Genomic DNA, 22317 nt, shown 5'->3' with positions numbered 1-22317 from the left:
GCCGGAGCGGGGACAGGCGGAGGCGCGGGACGTGGGGCGGCGCCGCGGGCAGGGCCGGGCGGACGGGCGCTGGCAGCGGGGTCAGCGCCGCGGGCCGCTCCGAGTGGCTGCAGTCCGGGCCTTGCCCTCCCATCCTGCTCCCACGCTGTGAGTGCGCCGCGCGGGCCCCAAGGGTGCGTCCGGTTCCCCTGTGGCTGGGGTGCGGGTCCTGGTGCTAGCGGCGGTGTGTCGGTCCGAGCGTCTGTGGGTGGGGGCGCAGATGCTTTTCAAAAGCTGTTCCTGTCTCTGTCCACGTGAGGCGTGTCCGTGTCTGTGAGAGCAGCGGGGGGATTCTTGGGGCTGTGGCTGCTCACGTGAGGTCCATGTTTGCGGGCGGTGCGGTGGGGGGAGGCGCGGGTGGATGGGTGATGGTTCCTTTTAGGAGCGCGGGTTTTGGGAGCCCGTGTGTGTTGGCGGAGGGTGCCGAATGCTGCGGCCGATGGTGGTGGGTGGGTGGGGTTGCCGATTGACACTCTGGAATTTTGTGGCCCCGCTTGTCCGAAGGGTTCCTTTCTCCGTGGTGCAGACGTCTCCACCGCTACTCCTTCCTTGGGCGACAAGAAGCCCACTAGCCAGGATGGAGGACATCCTTCCTCCGCTGCGGGCACTGCTTGTTGGACAGGAAGCTTCCTGCAGGGGCTGTTTCTTGTAGGAAAGGACCCCTCTCGTTCTCCCTCCGCCTGGGCCCCGCCTGGAGGACCCCTGACCCCTCCCTGGTTCCCACCTCCTTCCTCCTGGATTTGGTTTTGCAGGGACAGATGGTTGCAGGTTGGAAGGGCAGGCTGCACCCCAGGGAGGTCAGCCTGCCTAAAAAGCAGGCCCTATGCACGTTCCTGGTGTGGGAGTCCATGAGGACTGCACAAACCCAGGACTTGCCCTAGCGGGAAGACAGACCTGAGATTTCGAGGCGATGCAGTTGTCTCTACAGGTCTGCAGCCACACTGGGCAGACTCCTAAGCAGGGCTCTGGTTTGCTGCAGAATGGGAGAGCTGCAGGCCTGACAGGTGCCTGCCTCTCTCGGCTTGGACGCCTCCAGTGAGAGAGCACTTACCGTGTATGCTGTGGGAAAGCTACCTGTGTTAAATAGAGGTCTCTCTCCTCGGAACTTTGTTCCTTTGTCTTGTTGCTGCTTTGATTTTGCCTCTCTTCGCTGAGAGGGACCTGCAGAGTTTAAACATAACTCTCCTGTCACCAGCATCTATTGAGCACTTTATATTTGGTAGTTACCGACTCAGCTACTTAAGGGACTGTGGCATTTCTGCTCATAGAACTTGAGAAAAAAGAGGACCATAGCTGGGATTGTATGGCCTATGTTCAGAAAACTTGTGATGGCTATAGGGAAGAGTGCTGAGAGTAAAATCATGGGTGGCTTAGACCCAGAAAACATTTATTTTGGAATGGGTGAGGAGGGATGTCCTGTGAGCACTCTCTAACATGCTTAGCCTTGTGATGGAAATTAGCAAGGAGGTTTTGGATGGGATTTAATCATGGGCACATTGCAGACTGCAGGAGCCTTTTAATTTGAAGGGGAGCCTCTGGACTCTCACATCTGAGAACAAGAAAACCTTCTCCCTCCCATTTTACAAATATGGGTGTGGGGTTGAAAAGTTGCTTAGACTTACCTTGTGTAGTAGAGTTAGTGACAAGACTAGATCCTAAATTTCATGGCTAGGGGAAAACATTTTTAAATTAAAATAGAATGGCATGAGTTTGTCCAATTCCTCTCCTCCCTCAAGCCCCTCCCAGCTACTGCCCTACTAATCACTCCCACGCTCTCCTTCAAATTGATAGCCCCTTTTCTTCATTATTGTCAATATGTGTGTGTAAATGAATGAACAAGCAGAGTGTCATGGGGACCCCAACCATAAGGGATCTCTTGACTTTTAAAACTGGAGCACATCTTTGTGCTCAGATGCATCATGCCTTGTATGTGAGGTGAGAAGAAAGTCAGAGTTGAGATTCCTTGGATTCTGACTGAGGCCTGGTGAACCGTGGTGCCTTTTATGACGGGGAGAAGCACAGCAGGAAGACAACGTCAGGAGGAAATGAGTTCAGCTTGGTACTAATCCTGTCCGTCATCCAGGCAGACATGTCCAAAAATGCAAGTAGATGTGCAGGTCTTAGACTCAAGGGAGTCTTTCAGCACAAGGCTTCGGGGTCTGTTAGAACTGGGTGAGAATTAGAACCTTGAAAAATAATGAGATTGACCAGGCAGAAGATGTAAACAGAGACGCTGCAGCAGAACCCTGTGAACTAAACGTTTAAGGAATGGGCCGTGGGAGCAGCCAATGCAGTGAGTGGGAACTTAGATCAACGGGGCATAAAACCATGGAATTTAGGTGCCACCCTTTTGAGGCTTACTCTTACGCTACTAGTCTGTGTGTGAATGTTTCATATTTCTCCTCTTTTACTCAGTTTTCTCAAAGCACCTGTCAAACTCAGATTTGTCCCTCAAGATCCAGCTCAAACATCCCTTCCTCGGGAAGCCTTTTTCACTCTCCACCAAGTTAGGTGCTTCCTGCCCTAGCATTTTGGAAGTCAGTCTCATGTATGTGCAGGTCAGCTTCCCGCAGGTTAAAAGTAGGAAGCCACTTGAAAAACCTAGATGAAGGGCTTGGCCTAGAGTGTGTCCATGGGCATTTGATCGAATGATCCATGTACCTACCCTGTCAGGCATTAGTGAAGGAGATTAATAATAGGAATTTCATCACTTTCCTTCCCTGGAAAAGGAAAGGTTGCACAGGTTTGAGGGCTTTCCCTCATCCATTGTTGATTCTTTTCTTTTGGAGAAAGCCCAAAGGCTACAACCCACAGATAGTTGTTACTTTTCCGAGCCTCAAATGATCAAATATACCTGGAGGCTAGTGAGTGGGAATCATTTTAACAACTGTGGAAATCCTGCACACTGGGAATCTTTGTGATTGGAGGAAAACATCATGGGGGAAGCTGATTACTGTTTGAGAATCTGGAAAAACTGAAGAGCTTTGAAACATATTTTCCCCTTTATGTCAAGGATCTCATTCATTCAGCATTGGCTGTCTTCATTTGTTCAAAATCAACTTAACTCTCTGAATTTGACTTCTTTGGATGCCAGAAACTATACTTCCTGAGGCTAGAGTAGCTTTAGGGGCTTTAAATTGTGGGGCCTCTTAACATTTCACAATGAGGATCACTGCTTTGATGGTAAGGCTCTCTTCTCCCTTGGCCTCCAGATAGCTTGCTTCCTCTCTGCCATTCCTATCTCTGACAACTTCCCAGTCTTCTCTGCAGACTTTACATTCTGAGCCTTTATCATAAATATTGGCATTCCTGTGCTCTCCTTTGCACCGTACCTGGTGTCATTCTCTATTGTGGCTTCAGAAATATCCCTATTCCAGAGACCTCTAAACCCATCTCTTCCCTTTCCTATACCATTGCCTTTCCCGCTGCACTGTTCCACTTGAATATATCCCAGGCGCACCTGGAGTCCTTGTTAAACACTGGACATGTCACCCTGTCCCCAAACTCTTCCAGTTTCTAAGCTAGAAAACTAGTGACCATTTTAAATCCCCTCTTCTACCCTGTCTTTTCATATGAAACCAACCAGTTTCCAGGTTCTATTGATTTCTCCCTATGAAAACTTTCAGCCTCCCCCTAGCAACTACCTTTCTTAGGCCAGTCTCTTAAATTTCCATTCTTGAGCTTTGGTATTTTCCACACAGCAATCAAAAATTTACTTTTGTCATTCTGGGCTTAACCTCCCCAACCACCATCAAACTTTTCCTTTGCACTTTGGATAAAGCCTTAATCCCTTAGCAGGGAAGAGGGTAAAGTCTAAAGTCCTTCCTAAGGCAACAAAGCATTATGTGGTATAGCCCCTGCTGAGCTCTGCGTCTTGTTTGTTGGCCCTCTCCTGCCCCAGTGAGTGATGCAGCTTCCAGAGCCAGAGGGCACTATGTGCTCTGTAATGTATCCACCCTCAGTCTCCATTCCTCTGGGCCTGTCCCCACCCCAGGTCCAAGTTAGGGGCTTTGTACGCCTAGAGCAGCCTGTTTCCTCAGGCCCAGTACCACATGTTTATCTCAGCTCAGCTGTGTCCGTTTGTTTCTGTATCCCAGCAGAGATGTCCAGTGAATGCTGAATGAGGAGTGAAGAGCCTTTAGAACCAAACCATAAAGGAGCTGGGTGGGATAAGGGATAAAGATGCCCAAGGAAGGAGGTTGCAACCTAGCTCTGTGCCCACTTGAGTCCTGGCCTGTTGGAGGCCTGTGTCTAGAACAGAGAGGTGACCCAGGAGTATGAGGAGCCAAGGGAGCCAATGCAGCGAATCTTAGATTCAGGCTGGGGTATAGCCACAGCAAATGTGATGCCCTGTGAATCTGGGTGGAAAGCTGAAGCAGGAAGGGGAAGGGAGGGAGGAGCTGTTGGTCCTTGGACTTAGCCCAATTCCCGCCTCTGTGTGACAGGCTGGGAGATCCCCTGGGTTCAGAGAGGGGTGGAGCTTAACATCCATCCAGCTACTCCAGCCAGGCTCAGCCTCCCAGCCCTGCCAGACCTGAAGCTGCCCTTGTTCCTTCTTATGATGTCCTGCTGTTAAGTCCCCCCAAAAGCCAGTGCCCATATCAGGAGAGAATATTCTCAAGAGAGTCCTTTCTTTTCTTCCCACATCCACAGCTCATACACACAGGACAAATGCACATTAGCCTTCCTCCCATCCCTCCCCAAACCTGAAGAGGTCTCTGGGCTGTCATCCATTTGTTTTTTTTATGAAGACCATGGTGCGTCCAACTGGGCACGGCAGTGGTGATCTGGCCCTAGTCACCGCATGTGTTACAGTCTCTTCATGAATAAATTTCTGTCCTGGGTTGTCTACGTCTGCTCTGTCATCACTCTGGCCTGGCTTCCGCCCTAACTATTCCACACAGCCTAACCTAGTGAATACTTCTAGTCTTTAACCTAGTTTATCACCCAATAACACTCTTTACTTTCTATCCTAAGGACTGTCTCATCTATTCTTATTGCTTTAAGGGCCATTAATATGCCAGTGACTCCAAGTCAGTAACAAGCCCAGACCTCTCCCTTGAGCTCCTGTGTTTCTCACTTAGCAACTCCACCAGGGCATCATGTATGTAGTTCAAACTTGGCCTGCCAGGAACCACGCCCCCTGACAGCCCCTCTGTAGCTTTTTTTTTTGGTCTGTTCATGGCTCTCTCTTTGCTCAGTTGAGAAAGCAGGGAGTTGTTACCAGTGCCCCTCTCCCCAGCTGACGTCCAGTCCGTGACGTCCAGTCCACTGTCCTGGTCAGCCTCATACACGTTTCTCGCATGAGTCTGCCTTTCTGCCCCTAACTGCATAGCACTGTGTTCCTTGAAGAATTGGGGCCACTTCCTGACTGGCCTTCCCCACTCCACCTAGCTTTTGTTCCTCATGACTGTCATTATACCCCCAAAATATTCTGGTTTGTTTTCATTTATTTGTAAATTGCCTCATCCCTTTGCCTGTCTTAGGATAAAGTAATATTCTTAACATGCCTACAAGTTCTTTGTAATCTCGCCTGTTTCCCTCCCTCAGCTCTTGCTATCATTCACTTTGTTTTGACCACATGGACCACATAAGTGTGAGCCTTCTCCCACGAATGTTCATGTACATCATTCCTCCCCATCATTCCCACCAGTGCCCTCACTTACATTCTCTGCTTGCAGAGCCTTTTGGTATCAATCAGTAAAGAATTTAATTGCTCTTCACATCATTTTTCGTCATAGTACTCCTTGCCACCTATGGGCAATTATGTATTATTTGTTACTTGTAATACTTTTTTCTTGTTGTTTGTTTTTGAGACATGGTTTCCTTGGATAGCTCTGGCTGCCTTGGAAGTTGCTATGGCCTTAAACTCATAGACACCTACCTGCCTCTGCCTCCCAAGTGTTGAGATTAAAGGTGTGTGCCCCCACACCCAGCTGTTTGTAATGCTTTTTAACTATCTGCTATCACCCCCACATTTGCTCAGCCATTTCTAGTGTCTGTGAACAGTAGGCATTTAGTAAATAAATATTTTGAATTAATTATCCAGTTCAGTAAAGACAGATCATTCTTTATGATACACTCTTTCCTAAATCCTAGGAATTGAGAAATAAAATATTATGCTGGCTTTCAAGAACACTGAATATGAAGGGAACAGAGAAGTTACAAAATTATAGTAGAGGGTAAGGTCTAGGATAAAGGATATACAAGGTTTTGAGGGACAAGAATAACACCTAACCCAAGCGTCTCAGAGGGCTTTCCTAAAGGAAGTGACATTTACACGAAAGCTAGGCAAGGGATGAGAGTATCTCAGGCAGAGGGGAACAGAATGTGTAACTATAGAAACAAAGAGAACATGGAGTTTTCTAGGAATTGAAACCATTATGACAGATCATAGATTATTAGAGCAGAGGTTGAGTAGGAGGTCTGGAGAAAGTACTGCTAAGCCTTTTGGGCCAGTTTAAAGACTATCCTCTGGACTGCAGAGAACCATTGAAGGAATTTAAGAGGAATAATGGTAGGGTCAAATCTGTGATTAGTTAGAAAACTCACTCTGGTTAGAAGGGGCAGTGAATGGGAAGGCACAGGCTCTGGAGAGCAGGACTCCATTTACTGCATTCCAGTAGAAAACTCAGGGTGGCCTGAGACGGGAGCAACAGCTTGGGGTTTGGGAGGAAGGAGTGTTTGGGAGTCATCCTTAACTTTAATACTGATTGGTGTGGCAAAGAGTGCAACCTTATGCAGTTGTGCTAAGTGGTGGGTCAGAGCATGGGGAGAAGAAGGGGCTACCTGAAATGACTCTTGGAGGCTGGATGGAACTCAGCACTGAGCAGAATAAGAGCTGGGGTGTCCGTGCAAAAATTATTCCCATACTGTACAATTGACATGTATCCTTTCAGGCTCTTAAAACAAGTATTGAGATGGGAATTAGTATTTGTATTGTTATGAATTAGAAACTGAGGCTTGAAGAGATAAGAATGATCCAGGGTATGCATGATGGCAAAAGAGGGGGCTTTATAAATGGAACCCAGATCTGTGCTCTGAAATAGTGCCATGCTCAGGAACCACTCAGCCCACGCACTTCACCCTGATTCTTCCAACTCCACCTTGTCCTGTCCTGGCAGGGAAGAAAGGGGCACATTTCTCTGCAGGAGCTCGGGTGGGGGGAGGGAGTGCTGGCCTCCCTGCTACTGACCGTTTCTCTGTACACAGGCTGGTGTGAGTGGCAGGAACCATCTGTGGTCACCATGGCAAAGAGGGAGGACAGTCCTGGCCCGGAGGTGCAGCCAATGGACAAGCAATTTCTGGTGTGCAGCATCTGCCTGGATCGGTACCGGTGCCCCAAAGTTCTGCCTTGTCTACATACCTTCTGTGAAAGGTGAGGGGCCACCAGTCAGGGACAAGGGCCTACCCCCAAAAGGAAATGTGTGTTATACATAATGAGAATGCTCACATGGGAGGGAGGAACACATGAATTCCACCCTGCAGGAGATAAGGATTTGATTGCGGTAGACTGTGAGAGAACCAAGAACTCTGGATACTGGGCCAGAGTGTTGCCTAGGATCAGGCTTTGTGAGCTCCTTCCCCAATCACAAGGCAGCCAGAGGAGACATCAGAGCGTGTTGAGACTCCCAAGCAGCACCGGATCAGTATAGTTTGTGACCGATGGAAGGATGGATAGTTGATGTCAGGTTTGTTCTTTCTGAGGCCCTAAGTAAAAGGCAGCCCTTCCCAGCCTGTAGCATATGCATCATGCTTTCCCTCTGTTAGTATTTCTTTACTGAGTAACTGCTGTGTGTCAGACCCTATCCAAGTCACTGAGTATGCACTGAGGAGCAACATAAATAAGGCAGGATTTTATTTTATTTATTTATTGAGACATGGTCTCACTGTATAGCCCTGTCTAGATTGGAATTCACTATATAGAGCAGGCTGGCCTTGAACTCACAGCGATATGCCTGCCTTTGCCTCCTAAATGCAGGGATTGAAATTGTGTGGCACCATACCCAAGTCCTACAGAAATGACTTTTATGATTAAAGGGTTTGTAGTGACGTGAGGGAAGTGGCAATCAAGTATTCATAGAGCTGGATTGTAGACCCATGAATTACACTCACAGGAAGTTCTGTAGATACAGTGCTCAACTGTGTGATCTCAGCTTGGAGAAGTCCGTGCATCCCAGGGATGAACAGGAATTAGGTTGATAAAGGTTAAGATTGGACTAGGCAGAATGGAGAACTTGGCAAGGCCTTGTGGCCTGGGAAATGTGTTCGAAGAGGGGCCTGTGAGAAGCCCTGTGTAGCTGGAGCAGAGTGGCTCTGGGATTTAACTGGATAGGGCAGTGAGCTCGTATAAGCCTATCAGGAACCTCATCTTACCTGAGAACCACTCAGAGCCTTTGCATGGTTTTCTGCATGACCACGTTGTATTTGGCAGCACTTTCTCTCTGGCCTATTTTATGGCTGGCTGTGTCTTAGATGTCCTAGTCCACAGGTCTTCTTACCAGTCTCTTCAAACTTTCCACCTATCTCCTGCTTCCTCCACATCTGGTCCTGCTTCTGAGACAGCATGACTCTTTGAATGCCAGCTTTACCATCCTCTCGCTGGTTATCACTAGGCAAAGTTCTCAGCCTTCCTGCCCGTTCAAATTCTTCCATCTGCCTGTAGACCCCACCCACTTATGTCTTGGTTCTTGACTTTGACCATGGATATCATCTGCTTTGTCTGGCTCTCCTTCAGTTTTGTTATCCATCACCTGGGAAGTAGTACTTCTGTGATTATTAATTCCAGCCTTTCCTCTTCTAGCTCCAACCACCCTGCTGCTGCTCTGCATCTAAAGCCTCACCCCCTCAGCGGCTGCCTCTTGTCCTCCCGTGTCCCTCCCCATCCTGGCTTGCCTTTCTTTCCTATCCACCCTCAGCCCCACAGCTGACCATCCAACTATCCCCTGCCCACTTCCTTCACACTTTTGTCCTTTGCTCAGCCCATGTCATGGAAGCACAGTGCTGGGTGAGAGCTGTAACTGGATGCCTCGGCACTTTCTCGTCTGCCCGAGCATTCTTGGGGGAAGTCACTGACTGTCTACAGTTGGCCATGGACTTTCTTCTTGATTTACATGTATTAATTTACTTAAGATATGTTACATTTTTTTCATTTTGGTTGTGTGTGATGTATGAGTGGGTGCGTTTTTTGGGTGTGTGAGTTCACGTACATTCATGTAGAGACCAGAGGAAGATGTCAGGTCTTCCTTTGTTGCAGTCTGCCTTGTTGCCTTGAAATAGGGCGTTTGATTGAACTGAAAGCTCATTGTTTGGTTAAGTTGGTTGGTCAGCCAGCTTCTGGGATCTGCTGTCTTTATCCCCACAATGCTGGGCTATAGGCATGAACAGCTATGCCTGGCTTTTTATGCAGGAGCTGGAGATTCAAGCGTAAGCCTTCATGTTTGCAAAACAAGTGCTCTTACCAGCTGAGCCATTTCCCAGCTCCATTATTTTCATTTTAGAGAGGAAGAAACTAAGTTTGAGTCATTCAGTGACAAAGGAATATAGCCTAGGCTACACAACATATAAATAACTGAGGGGCATGAGAGAAGAGAAGGGTGCTGGCAGTAGAAAAATCAGTGCCTTAAGAAGTAAACAGATCTGGGTGTGGTGGAATATACCTTTAATTCCCATCAGTTTGGAGGCCAGAGGCTATGTAGGGAGACTCTGTCTCAAAGGAAAAAAATAAAAAATAATAATAGTAAAAAGAAGTAAACAGAGTAAAAAAAAAAAAGGTAAAAGTAAAAAGAGACCAGAAAAGAAGCCAGTGTAAGCTGTTGAGTGAGGCAGGGGCTAGGAGGAGGTGTAATCAGAATCTCTTTGTAGCTGACATTGTCTAGTTGACCCTCTTGCCTCAGCCTCCCAGGTGCTGTGATTACAGGTGGGTGGCACCATGTCTGGCTTGATTGGATGTTTTCAAAAGCTCACTAGTTGTATGGAGAGTGAATTTTAAAGGAGCAAGAGAAGACACAAGAGTAGCTGGAAATCATGGCAATCCAGGGATGTTTGACAAATAGGGAGGAGTTATCCATCAGTTACGGGGTGTGCTGTAGGGTCAGAGCTAGAGTAGTGGGACGAGAGCCATTAGGAACAGTTTGGGACAGATTTTCAGAGTCAAGGAGTGACAACTGATGAGATGTGGATGGTAGTGGGAGAATGAGAGTAGACAGATAATGAGGTGAAGTGAAGAGAAAGCTGTTTGGTAGTGAGAAAGTAAGGGTGAAGAAAGCATGAGAGAGATGTCACGGTAGATGTCAGAGCCGCTGAGAACAGTGCAGATGTGAGGGGGTGGGGAGACAGAAGAGTTGAGTCAGAAAAAGGACTTCAATAAATGGAGAAACGACTCTTAGGTCAGGGGAGACAGTAGCAAGAGGGGGTAGTATAGGCAGAAGAGGGCAGCCTCAAAGGAGCTGCGGACACATAGAATGTTCAGGCTGGAAGAGGGAGGGCTCAGCCCCACCTTCTGGCCCTAAGGAATGTGGAGCATGAGACAAAACCACTCTACTGGGAGGGGCCTGAGGGAGAAGTAGGTCAGAGAGAGACCAGTGAGCACACGTACAGCGCTTAAGATCACACCCGACACATAGTGTTTGCTGCGTTTAATTAAGAACAAAATGCATAGGCGAGAGAAGAGACTGGGATACAGGATGGCTTACGCCGTGGGCATCTTTTCCTCCAGATTCATGATGTCTAGGCACAGCTGCCTTCAGCCTGGCTTCTAGGAGTCATTATCCTCTCCCCCCCTCTGGTGACTAATCCCAACCACCATCATTCCTCACTCCTCCCTTCCCTGTGGGCATCCTGCCCGAGGCAAGTTAGGCACCCTTATTCTGACTTTGTCCCTGTGCTCCCCTAGAGCCACCCTTCCTGTATTCCTTCTCTCCATCCAAGGATGGGGTCCATGACTCCCTTTAGGCCTTTCTCCAGTAAGACTTTGTTTTACTGGTTTCCTAGTCTCTTCCGTTGTTCCCTGTGCACTGCTAGCTTCAACTTGGAAATAAGCTCAGTGATAGCTTGGGTAGACTTCAAAAATAAATAAAGTAGCCCTTATTAGCATAGAAAAACTATTCTCTGGTCTCCCAGCCTCACTGTCCAGACCTTCAAGTCCCTTCCCACTCAACTGCCCAGCCTCCCCGCTACTCTTCAACTTGTATCACTCAGACTTTCCTCCCACTGCTGTTGCCATCCCTGTCACCTTCACAGAGAAAAGTCTCTTCCTGCTTGCCAAATGCAGTAGGCCCTTTCCATTCCTCAGCCACTGCCCACCTAGTGAGTCATCCCCTCCTCTGTAGCCATGTTACTGCCTGGACACGGTCACTCTTTCAGCCTCTCTTCATCCCTTGGCTCTTCACTTCATCTTAGCCGGGCTCTCTGTCCCTCTGTCTTACGCACTGTCTATCTTCTCTGATCTCATTCTCTTTCTTGACTACTGAGGCTGTCTGAATGTTGATGTCTCCCCTCATCTCTATCTCTTAATTCCTCTTCTCCCCAGGGCTGTTCTTCTGTTTTGTTTTTTCATTTTGATGTATGTAACTGTCATTGTCTCAGATGCCTAAGCTAGGGGCCAGGAGCCAGTTAAGACTGGTCTTCCTCACTCTCCCTACCTACTCATTCATTGTCTGCATTCCCCTTCTCCCTCCTCCCCTCTATTTCTCTCTTACTCCCTATCTTCCTTCACCACCCCAAACTGGGCCTCAGCATAGCCCAGGTTGTCCTTGAAACTGAGGCTTATTCAAACTTTTTTTTTTCCAATTTTCACTGCTTACACTTTATTTTTTTTTAATATTAGTTATATTTTATTAACTTTGTACACCAGCTGTATCCCGCTCCCTCATTCCCTCCCAATCCCACCCTCTCTCTCTCATCTCCTCCCTGCCCCTTTCTAAGTCCACTGATGGGGGCAGCTCCTCCCCTTTCATCTGACCCTGGTTATTCAAACTCTTATTCAGTCTCCAGAGTGCTGGAATGACAGGTGTGTGCTACCACACTTGGCCTTGTTTCTGTAATATAAATTTGTTTCTACTCATACCCTGAATCCAGGTCTGTCTTACCTCCTGCCTGGAATAATGGGAGTGTGGGTTATGTACACGCTTGCTTTGCATTTCAATTCAGGCTTCAGAGCTTACCAGCTTGATTGCTAACCACTTACCTTTTCTTCACGTGTCATATGACGTACAAAGCATAGCGTTCAACACATGTGTCCTTAGTGAGTGTTAGCCACACAGTTTACCACTGTCCCCTTCAAATTCACCTTCCTGCGGCCGCTGCTGCTGCTGCTGGGACCCACTGCTAGGCTCCTCTACTTTCCTTGCCGTTTCTTGCTGTCCCCATCATGCCAGAGTGCTTTTTGTCCCCTTCTTTCCTCCCTCTGCCTTTCTCCGAGTGGCCCAACAGTTATTTCTCCGACAGATTTCCTGTATGTCACCTCTGAAGTGTCTCCTGGCCTCTTCTCCACCTGCCTGAGCCACACACATATCTCCTCACAACCACATCTACTGCGCGCTTTGCACATCATGCCTTTGTGGGCCAGGCTTTGCATTTAATCCTCCTTACATTTATTCCCTGTGCGACTCAGTTCTGAACTGTCTCCATCTTATAAGGGAAGAGTCCATGGTTCAGGGGTCACATGGTGGATTAGTTCCACGCTGGAATCGAACTGGGGCACACTATCTTCAGGACTGATGTCTTTCTTCTTTAAACTCTAATCTGTGTCTTTGTTTTTCTCCCTGAAGACTAGAACTATTTTAATGGCTGGCACTGTGTTTTATTTTTTATCCCCAGAGCTTGGCACAAATTTGGCAAGAATAAGCAGTTGGTAAATGTTTAATGAGTTAAAGGGGACAGGAATAGTGGGATGAGGACTTGTTACATATTTTCTTGAGGAGGTTTGGTAAACACCTGTGAAAGGTGAGCTTGAGTTTGTTCAAGTGGAGGAATGCAGACATGTCTGTTCTTAGAGAGACTGGGGATGGATTTCTGCTCAGTCCTCATAGACCTTTTAACACCTGCTGGCAGATGAGGCTCACACAAAGAAGTTTTGAAATGAAATAGTAATGGCACACCTGTGTAAAAGAGGTTAGGCACCTATGAGGGGTGCTGTGGGCACCCCTCCTTTGACTCTCCCTTCTCCTTGGCCAGATGCCTCCAGAACTACATCCCTGCTCAGAGCCTGACACTGTCCTGTCCAGTGTGCCGGCAGACGTCCATCCTTCCAGAACAGGGTGTCTCAGCCCTACAAAACAACTTCTTCATCAGCAGCCTCATGGAGGCCATGCAGCAGGCACCCGATGGGGCCCATGACCCTGAAGACCCCCATCCCCTCAGTGCAGTGGCTGGCCGCCCTCTCTCCTGCCCCAACCATGAAGGCAAGGTGGGCCCAAGCGAGGCCCAGTGAGGCCAGGACTTGGGGTGGGAGGAGAAGGAGAGGCGTTGAGGATAGGGTGGCTGTGGGTGAGGTTTTCTTTAGGGCTGAAGAGGGCCAGAGGGGCAGGGACAAAGAAGTGTAGTGTGGCTGTTGCCTCACAGGAACCCTTGTGCCACCAGACGATGGAGTTTTACTGTGAGGCCTGTGAGACGGCCATGTGTGGTGAGTGCCGCGCAGGGGAGCACCGGGAGCACGGCACAGTGCTGCTGCGGGACGTGGTGGAGCAGCACAAGGCAGCTCTGCAGCGCCAGCTTGAGGCTGTGCGTGGCCGGTAGGCATCTTCTAGGGACTGGTGCCTCAGCGGGGCAGGGCAGGGCAGGGCATGGGGAGGGCAGAAATAGAAGCTCTAAGAGGTAAAGTGGGGGATCTCCCAGAGGGCAGTGGTGAGGTCCTCTTTGAGAAGGACTTATTTGATGAGGGCATCCTCCAGCAATCCTGGTATGAGATGTTTCACCTCCTCAGATTGCCACAGCTCTCTGCAGCTATCGCCTTGGTTGGGGGCATCAGCCAGCAGCTGCAAGAGCGCAAGGCAGAGGCGCTGGCCCAGATAAGTGCAGCCTTTGAGGACCTGGAGCAAGCTCTGCAGCAGCGCAAGCAGGCTCTGGTCGGCGACCTGGAAAACATCTGTGGGGCCAAGCAGAAGGTACGTCGGTCGTCTTTGTCTCCACGGTCTGTGATGAGGTGGTCTGACCGCCTCCCTATCCACATGAAGTTCCCTTTTCTCCAGCCTCTGTTCTGCCTCTTGATGTGGTCTCGCATTGCTGTGGTCCCTCCCTTCCTGTCCACATGGTCATTGCTATGGTTACCTGCCTCCCTGTCTTCATGGTCTGCCATTGCTGTGGTCATCTGCCTCCCTGTCCATATGGTCTATTATTGCTGTGGTAACCTGTCTACTTGTCCACATACGTCTCTGTATATTTCTTTCCTGCCTTAACACTACAAGCTCCTCAGTAATCACAGCAGCTTCCTTTTTTTCCTTTTTTTTTGCCAGTCTGCACACCCTCTCCTTCCTTTCTCCGTCAACAGGTGTTGCAGACACAGTTAGACACCCTGCGTCAGGGTCAGGAACACATTGGCAGTAGCTGCAGCTTCGCGGAGCAGGCGCTGAGACTGGGCTCTGCCCCTGAGGTTCTGCTAGTAAGAAAGCACATGCGGGAGAGGCTGGCCGCACTGGCGGCTCAGGCCTTTCCAGAAAGGCCACATGAAAACGCACAGCTCGAACTGGTCCTCGAAGTAGATGGGCTGCGGAGGTCGGTGCTGAATCTGGGTGCACTGCTCACCACCAGTGCCACTGCACACGAGACAGTGGCCACAGGCGAGGGCCTGCGCCAGGCACTGGTCGGCCAGCCTGCTTCACTCACCGTCACCACCAAAGACAAAGATGGGCAGCTGGTGCGCACAGGCAGCGCGGAGCTGTGTGCGGAGATCACTGGCCCTGACGGCATGCGCCTCTCAGTGCCAGTGGTGGACCACAAGAACGGCACATACGAGCTGGCATACACTGCACGCACAGAGGGTGACCTCGTCCTCTCAGTGCTGCTCTATGGACAGCCGGTGCGTGGCAGCCCCTTCCGTGTGCGTGCCCTGCGACCCGGGGACCTGCCGCCTTCCCCGGATGATGTGAAGCGCCGGGTCAAGTCTCCTGGTGGCCCTGGCAGCCATGTGCGCCAGAAAGCAGTGCGTAGGCCCAGCTCCATGTACAGCACCGGTGGCAAACGGAAGGACAACCCGATTGAAGATGAGCTCGTCTTTCGTGTCGGTAGGAGGGCCAAGCTCTGAAGCAAATGAAGGCCAAGGGCAGGGTTGGAGGAAGGTTGAGGGGAGTGGCTCTTGGGGCCCAGGAAAGGGTGGTAAGGGCTGGCTCAGACAGGGGCCTGTGGAGGAGGGCAGTGAGGTTCAGACTGACCTCAGACTTAATTCATGTCTTCCTTCTCTTACCCATAGGCAGCCGTGGAAGGGAGAAAGGTGAATTTACCAATTTGCAAGGTGTGTCCGCTGCCAGCAGTGGCCGCATCGTGGTAGCAGACAGCAACAATCAGTGTATTCAGGTAAACCTCTTAAGGCAGCTTCTTCAACACCAGCAGGGACTCACACTCCTTAGCCTTCCAGGTCCCCTCCTGGAAGAGGGAACCCACAGTTAGTACCGTCTTTAAGGAGCAGTGAATCAAAGTATCTCTTGTCCACTCAAGCCAAAATAGTGCCCTGGACCTTCAGTCATAGCCAGGGCTCTAGTGCTTACCTTTCCCTTCCGCCACGCTAAGGCTGTGTGAGCCCCTAGATCAACTCCTTCTTTCTTCCTGTCTTTTCTGGAGCCTTCTGCTGGCCGGTCGACTTGATCTTAGTGTTCAAGTTGGAGGTCTGTCCTTCTGCGCCGTCTTCCAGCACACCAGCCTGGCTCCAGACTACATGTTATCTGCCTGGAGAATGTAGCCATCTGGTGGGCCGGAGCTTTCATCAGAGGGTGGCATGCAACCTCAAATGGTTCTGTTCCTGTCTTTCTTTTCCTTGTGCCTCACACGGCTGATTCAGGAATCAGTCCCACTCAGTGTTCTTGGTCTCTGACATATTGCAAACTCCTTGCTACCACCAGGAAACATGGCTTCCCTTCTCTGCATGCCTTGCTGAAAGCACTGTTCTGGCACTGTGGGTGGGAGTGTGGCAGATAATGCAGTGACTGAATGCCCAGACTCCGAAACCAGACACCTCAGCGTGAATCCTGGCTCCCTCTGTACCAGCAAGTCATGTGACCTCCTGGCACTGTAGTTAACTCATGTGTAAAATTAGGAAAACATTTCTCAGAACTGTTAGGAGTATTAAATGACATAATGTACTATACCCAACACCTAGCTGTTGTTAAAAATATCATTATCCAGGTATAGACTGTAAACCAAGGCAGGGAGACGGGAAAGTGCTAGAGGAGGTAGTTCCCATCCCATCCTGGCTGCAAGAAGCTTGCTATTAGGAACCCGGGGTGTTTGGGAATGACTTTATAGAATTTTGATTTTTTGACCTGTGAGATTATCTACTGAGAAATGTATTATCAGGAAGCCAGATCTTAACCTGAAGATCATTACTTTAAAACAGATGTACCTTCAAATCTCTTGACCCTGCCTGAATAGCCTTGTCATGAATCCAGTTCTGCCTTTCTTGTCACACTCAGCACCTCCCTGACCCCGCTCCACCTAGAAGAAACTCTTGCAGCCAGATTCTCCAGCCTGTCGGTGTGCCACTGTTTTTCTTAGGGTAGAGGAACAGAGAAACACAGGAAGGGATTTGGGACTCTGAGGTAATTGTGGGATTCTACTAGGATCACCTTCCGCCATCCTCTCCTTTCTTCTCTTTAGGCTAGAAATGGTGCTAGCACAAAGGTTGAGCTTCAGGGGCGCCTGTCCTGTTGCACACACACAGAAAGGCTGGTGCTACTTGACCGTCTGGTGAGGGTTTATGAGAGAGGCTTGGCCTAGTCCTTTCTTCCAAATGCCTGCTATTCTGTAACAGTCCTTGCTTCTCCCTATTCCCAAATCCACCCTGATGTCATAGCTGCTGAAGCCCACTCTTGGATTCCAAAGCTGAGTGCCTGCCTCTCTTACTCCGGATGCCTCAGTACTGATGTAGCTGAGCTCACATCAATAGGATGTGACTTCTCTACGTTGCTCATGAGGCTTTGGGTCCTTGTGAGCTTGGTCTTATGCAGGCTGGAACCCTGCTGACAGGGCACACACAGCAACAAGAAAACGATTTGGGATTTTGAATGAGCAGTCTAATTTAACTATTTGGCATTGTATCATTATCTTAGTCCAAAAATCTTGTCAGCTCTTTTCTGGGAACATCCTCTTCCCCTTAATGTGGCATGCTGATCACATTCTTCTCTGACCTTCCTCAGCTATTTGCTGTGGTACTTTTTACACTTTCCCTTTTCTGGGTTGATTTATTATTTTTGTCTGACGTTTTGTCTTTTTGTTGTCATTTTTACATTGAGATCATTGAAGTCAGAGATCTACTTAATGCTACCATGGTAGAGGAGAGAGATATAGGGGCCAAACGAGGTCCAGAAAACTCCTGTAGCTGTTCCTTTTAATCCCCCTCATTTCCATTCCTTACCCTATGGCACTCCTTTCTCCCACTGACAATTCTGACTTTGCATAGGACCAGTGCAGAATCCAGGTGCTGTGCTGGCTGACTAGGTGAGGACTTGCTGCTACCAGGTCCCTGTCAGGAGGAGTGATGTGCTGTGGTAGAACAGGACTGAGAGACCTGTGCGGTTCAGCCCAGTACACTAAAGAGAGAGCAGGGCTGAGCTGAATATGAAGCCAAAGGCTCAGAAACCTGAGCTGTCTGTGGTGGCTTCTTGGCTCTGATCCCTCCTGTATCCCCAGAGGCCGTAACAAACTGGAGTGTATGAGATTTAGGCAATGAGTAATGGAGCTGTTGAGTTTAAGAGGAAAGATTAAAAGAGACACTTCAGGACAAAGCAGGCTCAGTACCTTGGGAAGCTAAGGTATAGGAATAGGAGAAGGGGAGATTGAAAGATGCATTCTGGGGGACTGGAGAGTTGGCTCAGCAGTTAAGAGCACTAGCTGCTCTTTCAGAGGACAAGGGTTTGAGTCCCAGCAGCCACATAGCAGTTCACAATTTCAGGGGATCTGGTGCCCTCTTCTGGCCTTCATGAATACCTGCACTGGTGATCTACGGAGTTGCTTGCAGGCAAAACATGCATACACATTAGGGCCATGTATGGAGAGGACCTAAAACCCCTGTTCAGATGTAGCCCATAGACTCAATCTCCAAGTGGGGGCCCTAGTAAGGGGAGCGGTGTCTGTCTCTGACATGAACTCATTGGTAGGCTCAATGATCACCTCCCCCTGGGAGGGGGGGGAGTACAGCCTCACCAGGCCACAGAGGAAGGCTGTGCAGCCAGTCCTGATGAGACCTGATAGGCTAGAGTCAGATAGAAGGGGAGGAGGTCCTCGCCTTCTGTGGACTAGGGGAGGGGCATGGGAGAAGAGGAGGGAGGGAGGGTGAGATTGGTAGGAGATGAGGGACGAGGGACGGGGCCACAGCTGGGATACAAAGTGAATAAATTGTAATAAGTAATAATAATTACAATTAAAAAAATAAAAAGAGAGAAAAACCTTAAAAGTAAAAAGAAAAAGATTAATTCTATTCAGAAGAAAGGTGGCTTTATCAGCCCATAATCTTAATGGAAGAATTTTTGTTGACTTTCTCTTTTTATTACATATCGCTTTCTAGTTGGCTGTAAAATTGTGTTGTCTTTCTCCTGTGTTTCTCTTGAATCCTTCTGCTTTCCTCTTAGATTGTTTCCTTGGTTTAAACCATCATTGTTTCTCATCTGGATTCCTTCTACAGTTTCTAACTGGTTGGGTAGCTTCTAGTTCTGACTTCTTCCTGTTAGAATATTTCTGTAAAAGGAGCTCTGATCTTGTCATTTCTCTAGCCATAAATTTTTAGTGGCTCCTCATTATAGCCAGGGTAAAATGTAATTCATGTTGATGACTCCAGCTACAATGGTGAGGCCCTCAAACAGGGCTCATGCTAGCTAGACTCTGTACCTTTCACAGATTGTTTCTGCTGGTTCATCAATTGATATCTTCATTGGCTGTCAGCTCATATATCTCCCTCTCTTGGTACCTTTTCCCACCATACCCTTGGTCCCTCTTGTGTTTTCATACTCCCCCTCACACCTTTACTTCATGTCCTCTAAGGTAGCTCTCACGTGATTGCTCTGTACCCCTGGCATTGTGTCAGCAAGTGATTGTTGAGTGACTGACTAAATGGGATCTTGCTAGGACCTAGCTCCCTTTCCTCTGTACCCACAGTGTTCTCCCCCACCTCCCTGCTCCCTACCTTGTTCCTCTGCTCCAGGTTTTCTCCAATGAGGGCCAGTTCAAGTTCAGATTTGGGGTCCGCGGGCGCTCACCGGGGCAACTCCAGCGTCCCACAGGTGTGGCAGTTGACACCAATGGAGACATTATTGTGGCAGACTATGACAACCGTTGGGTCAGCATCTTCTCACCTGAGGGCAAGTTCAAGGTGAGGTGCTTGCTGTTGCTATGCTCTGAACCCCGGGTGATCTGCTCAGCTGACCATACGACCAGGCCAGGGCCTGAGGTAGTCTACCGCCAGTGCACAGTTCTGCTTTGATACCAGGCCAGGGCTTTACCCCCTACTGTACCCTTGTGGGGTGTCCTTCCTACAGACCAAGATTGGAGCTGGCCGCCTCATGGGACCCAAGGGAGTAGCTGTGGACCGGAATGGACACATCATTGTGGTGGACAACAAGTCTTGCTGTGTCTTTACCTTCCAGCCCAACGGCAAGCTGGTTGGGCGTTTTGGAGGCCGTGGGGCCACTGACCGCCACTTTGCAGGTTTGAGAGAACAACCCCAAGTTCCAGACTGTGGTACTCAGTTCCCTAGAATGTCCCAGGATCCTCCAGTTGTAAAGACCCCTTCGGTGTCTTGACCCTGATTCCCCTTTCCCAACACGTAGTTCCATTCTCCCAGAGACAGGGTATCTGTCTCACCCTGCCCAGAGCTCCAGTCCCTCTGCTGACTGAGCACCTCAGTGTAATGCTTTAAGACCCACTTTCTAATTTCAGGGCCCCACTTTGTGGCTGTGAACAACAAGAATGAGATCGTAGTAACGGATTTCCATAATCATTCAGTGAAGGTCAGTGTCCTCCTTTCCTCCATGATCACTGTCCCAGTGACCCTTCCTCTTCAATTCTCCCTTCCCTCTCCTCCCAAGCCCCTTTGAAGCCCTTCAATGAACCAATAAACATTTATGTCTTGGCTGCTTTGTCCCAGGCACTATGCTAGAAGCTGGGGATTCAGTCTAAGCAAAGCAAGCACATTCCCTGTCTTCTTGGCTAAGTCTATCAGGGAAGAGAAGATGAGCAGGAAATTACAATGTGAGGTCATAGATTCTGGAATAGGTACAGGAACCTGTGGGTGGGATGAGCAGAGGGCTTTGATAAAGGGGAAGACCTGGAACACCAGTGGAGTTAACTAAATGAATAGAGGAGAAGGAGGGGCTTTGAGGCAAAGGACACAGAAGAGGACAGGTGTGCTGATACACACCAGTATTGTCAGCACTTGGAGATGGAGGCAAAAAGGTCAGCAGTTCATTCAAGGTCACCTTTGTCTACATGGTGAATTCAAGGACTGCCTGAGATAAACGATATCCTGTATTTAAAAACAAACAAACAAAAAGACACAGGAAAAGACCTAAATGGAAGTCGGCATCCTTTATGGGGCTCTGGAAGCCATGGGTAGTTCAGACTTGGTATAGTGATGGAAGGTAAGGTTGAGAACTGTGTGCCCTCTGCAGAGGCTGCCTCTCAAAGAGCTGTGGGGAGAGCTTGAGGAATTGCAGCAGGGGTATGGTGAACCCCTGTGCATCTCAGAAATGTCACTCTGACGAGGGCAGTGCTAAAGGCAGTCATCTAGATAAGAAGTGATGGGAGCCTGGACCTTGAGACAGGCATAGCAGTATATATATGAAAGACAGACCTGAGCCAGAGTCAGGGGTGTGTTCATTGGTTTGCTGTCAAGCTTAGAAGGTGAGAATGGAGGAGGATTCATGCCAGCAGGGTGGTAGCAGTATTGAAATAGAGAGATGGAAACTATACTCTCCCCGGGAAACATCAGCTGGAATGTCTGATGGGCAGTGGGATACAGCATGTGATCCCTGGAAAGAATTTCTGAGCTAAGATGCAGAGCTGGGAATTCTCCCTGGAGTTTCATCCCCCCACTCCCCAAGGCCTTGCCCTCTGTCTGAGGACAGGCCCCCAGTCCCTAGCCCCTTCCCCTGCCAGGTGTACAATGCTGATGGAGAGTTCCTCTTCAAATTTGGCTCGCATGGCGAGGGCAATGGACAGTTCAATGCCCCCACGGGAGTAGCTGTGGATTCCAACGGGAACATCATTGTGGCCGACTGGGGCAACAGCCGAATCCAGGTGAGTAAGGCCCAGGGATGATTTGAGAGTGAGGCTTCTTCTGTGCCTCTGTCCCTCCCCAAACAGCCTCTTCTCTGCCTGACTTTACTTCTGCTTCCATTCTCCACTTCTTTCCCAGGTATTCGACAGCTCTGGTTCCTTCCTGTCCTATATCAACACGTCTGCAGAGCCACTATATGGCCCACAGGGCTTGGCATTGACCTCGGATGGCCACGTGGTAGTGGCTGATGCTGGCAACCACTGCTTTAAGGCCTATCGCTACCTCCAGTAGCTGCACAAGGGCCCTGCTCAGCTCATGGAGGGACAGACATAGGGGTGATTGGACAAGAGGGTCTGGCTAAGAGGTGGGCCAGACCTGGCAGCACTGAATGTGGGCTGTGGGCATGCCCAGTGCCCTTTTCTTCCTCCCCAACCCACGGTTGCACTTTATTTATTCGGTTCTTGCTTTGGTGACTGGGTGGGCCTATACTGGTCCTGAGGATGTGTGCAGAGCTTCACCCTAACCCAGTTACACACCCCTCACACCCTCAGTCTGCTCTCTGACCCCCAGCCTGGGGCCAGAACAGCCTCTTGCTTCAGAAGTCCCTCTGGTTGTCTCCCTACCACTCCAGACACACTGACAGAGACAGCAATACCCCACACCATATTAAATAAATGTGTTCGCCAAGGTGTTTTTGCTAGGTTCTTGTGGTGTGGATCTCTGAAGGGTGAAGTGTTGGTATCTCCTGTGGACTAAAAAGTGTCAAAAAGACAGGCAAAGGACACAGCCTCTACAAGTGGTGAAAATTTTAAGGAATATTTTTAATTTTTGTTTATTTGACTTTATTAATATGAGCGTTG

The 22317-nt window shown here is 49.2% G+C and overlaps 1 protein-coding gene across 4 annotated transcripts; it reads left to right on the top strand.

Moving 5' to 3' along the window:
• The first annotated feature begins 2 nt into the window (after positions 1–2).
• Positions 3–22147, top strand: Trim3 (tripartite motif containing 3). 4 transcript variants are annotated; one of them, XM_055597400.1, is made up of 12 exons: positions 3–147; positions 7252–7417; positions 13216–13447; positions 13621–13772; positions 13964–14144; positions 14528–15260; positions 15446–15549; positions 19385–19552; positions 19719–19887; positions 20119–20189; positions 21337–21477; positions 21596–22147. In XM_055597400.1, exons 2-12 carry the CDS (start codon positions 7287–7289, stop codon positions 21746–21748), a joined length of 2235 nt encoding a protein of 744 aa, XP_055453375.1. In that variant the 5' UTR covers positions 3–147; positions 7252–7286; the 3' UTR covers positions 21749–22147. The 4 variants fall into 4 exon arrangements, with proteins under 4 accessions (XP_055453375.1, XP_055453373.1, XP_055453374.1 ...); XM_055597398.1 differs by having other exon boundaries at positions 13603–13772; XM_055597399.1 differs by having other exon boundaries at positions 3–173; positions 13603–13772.
• Positions 22148–22317: the final 170 nt, after the last annotated feature.

The sequence above is a fragment of the Psammomys obesus genome, unplaced genomic scaffold, assembly GCF_907164565.1.
Source record: "Psammomys obesus unplaced genomic scaffold, mPsaObe1.curated_primary_1811, whole genome shotgun sequence".
NCBI lineage: Eukaryota > Metazoa > Chordata > Mammalia > Rodentia > Muridae > Psammomys > Psammomys obesus.
The sequence above is the reverse complement of the archived record's forward strand: the minus strand, read 5'-3'. Positions and strand labels throughout refer to the sequence as shown.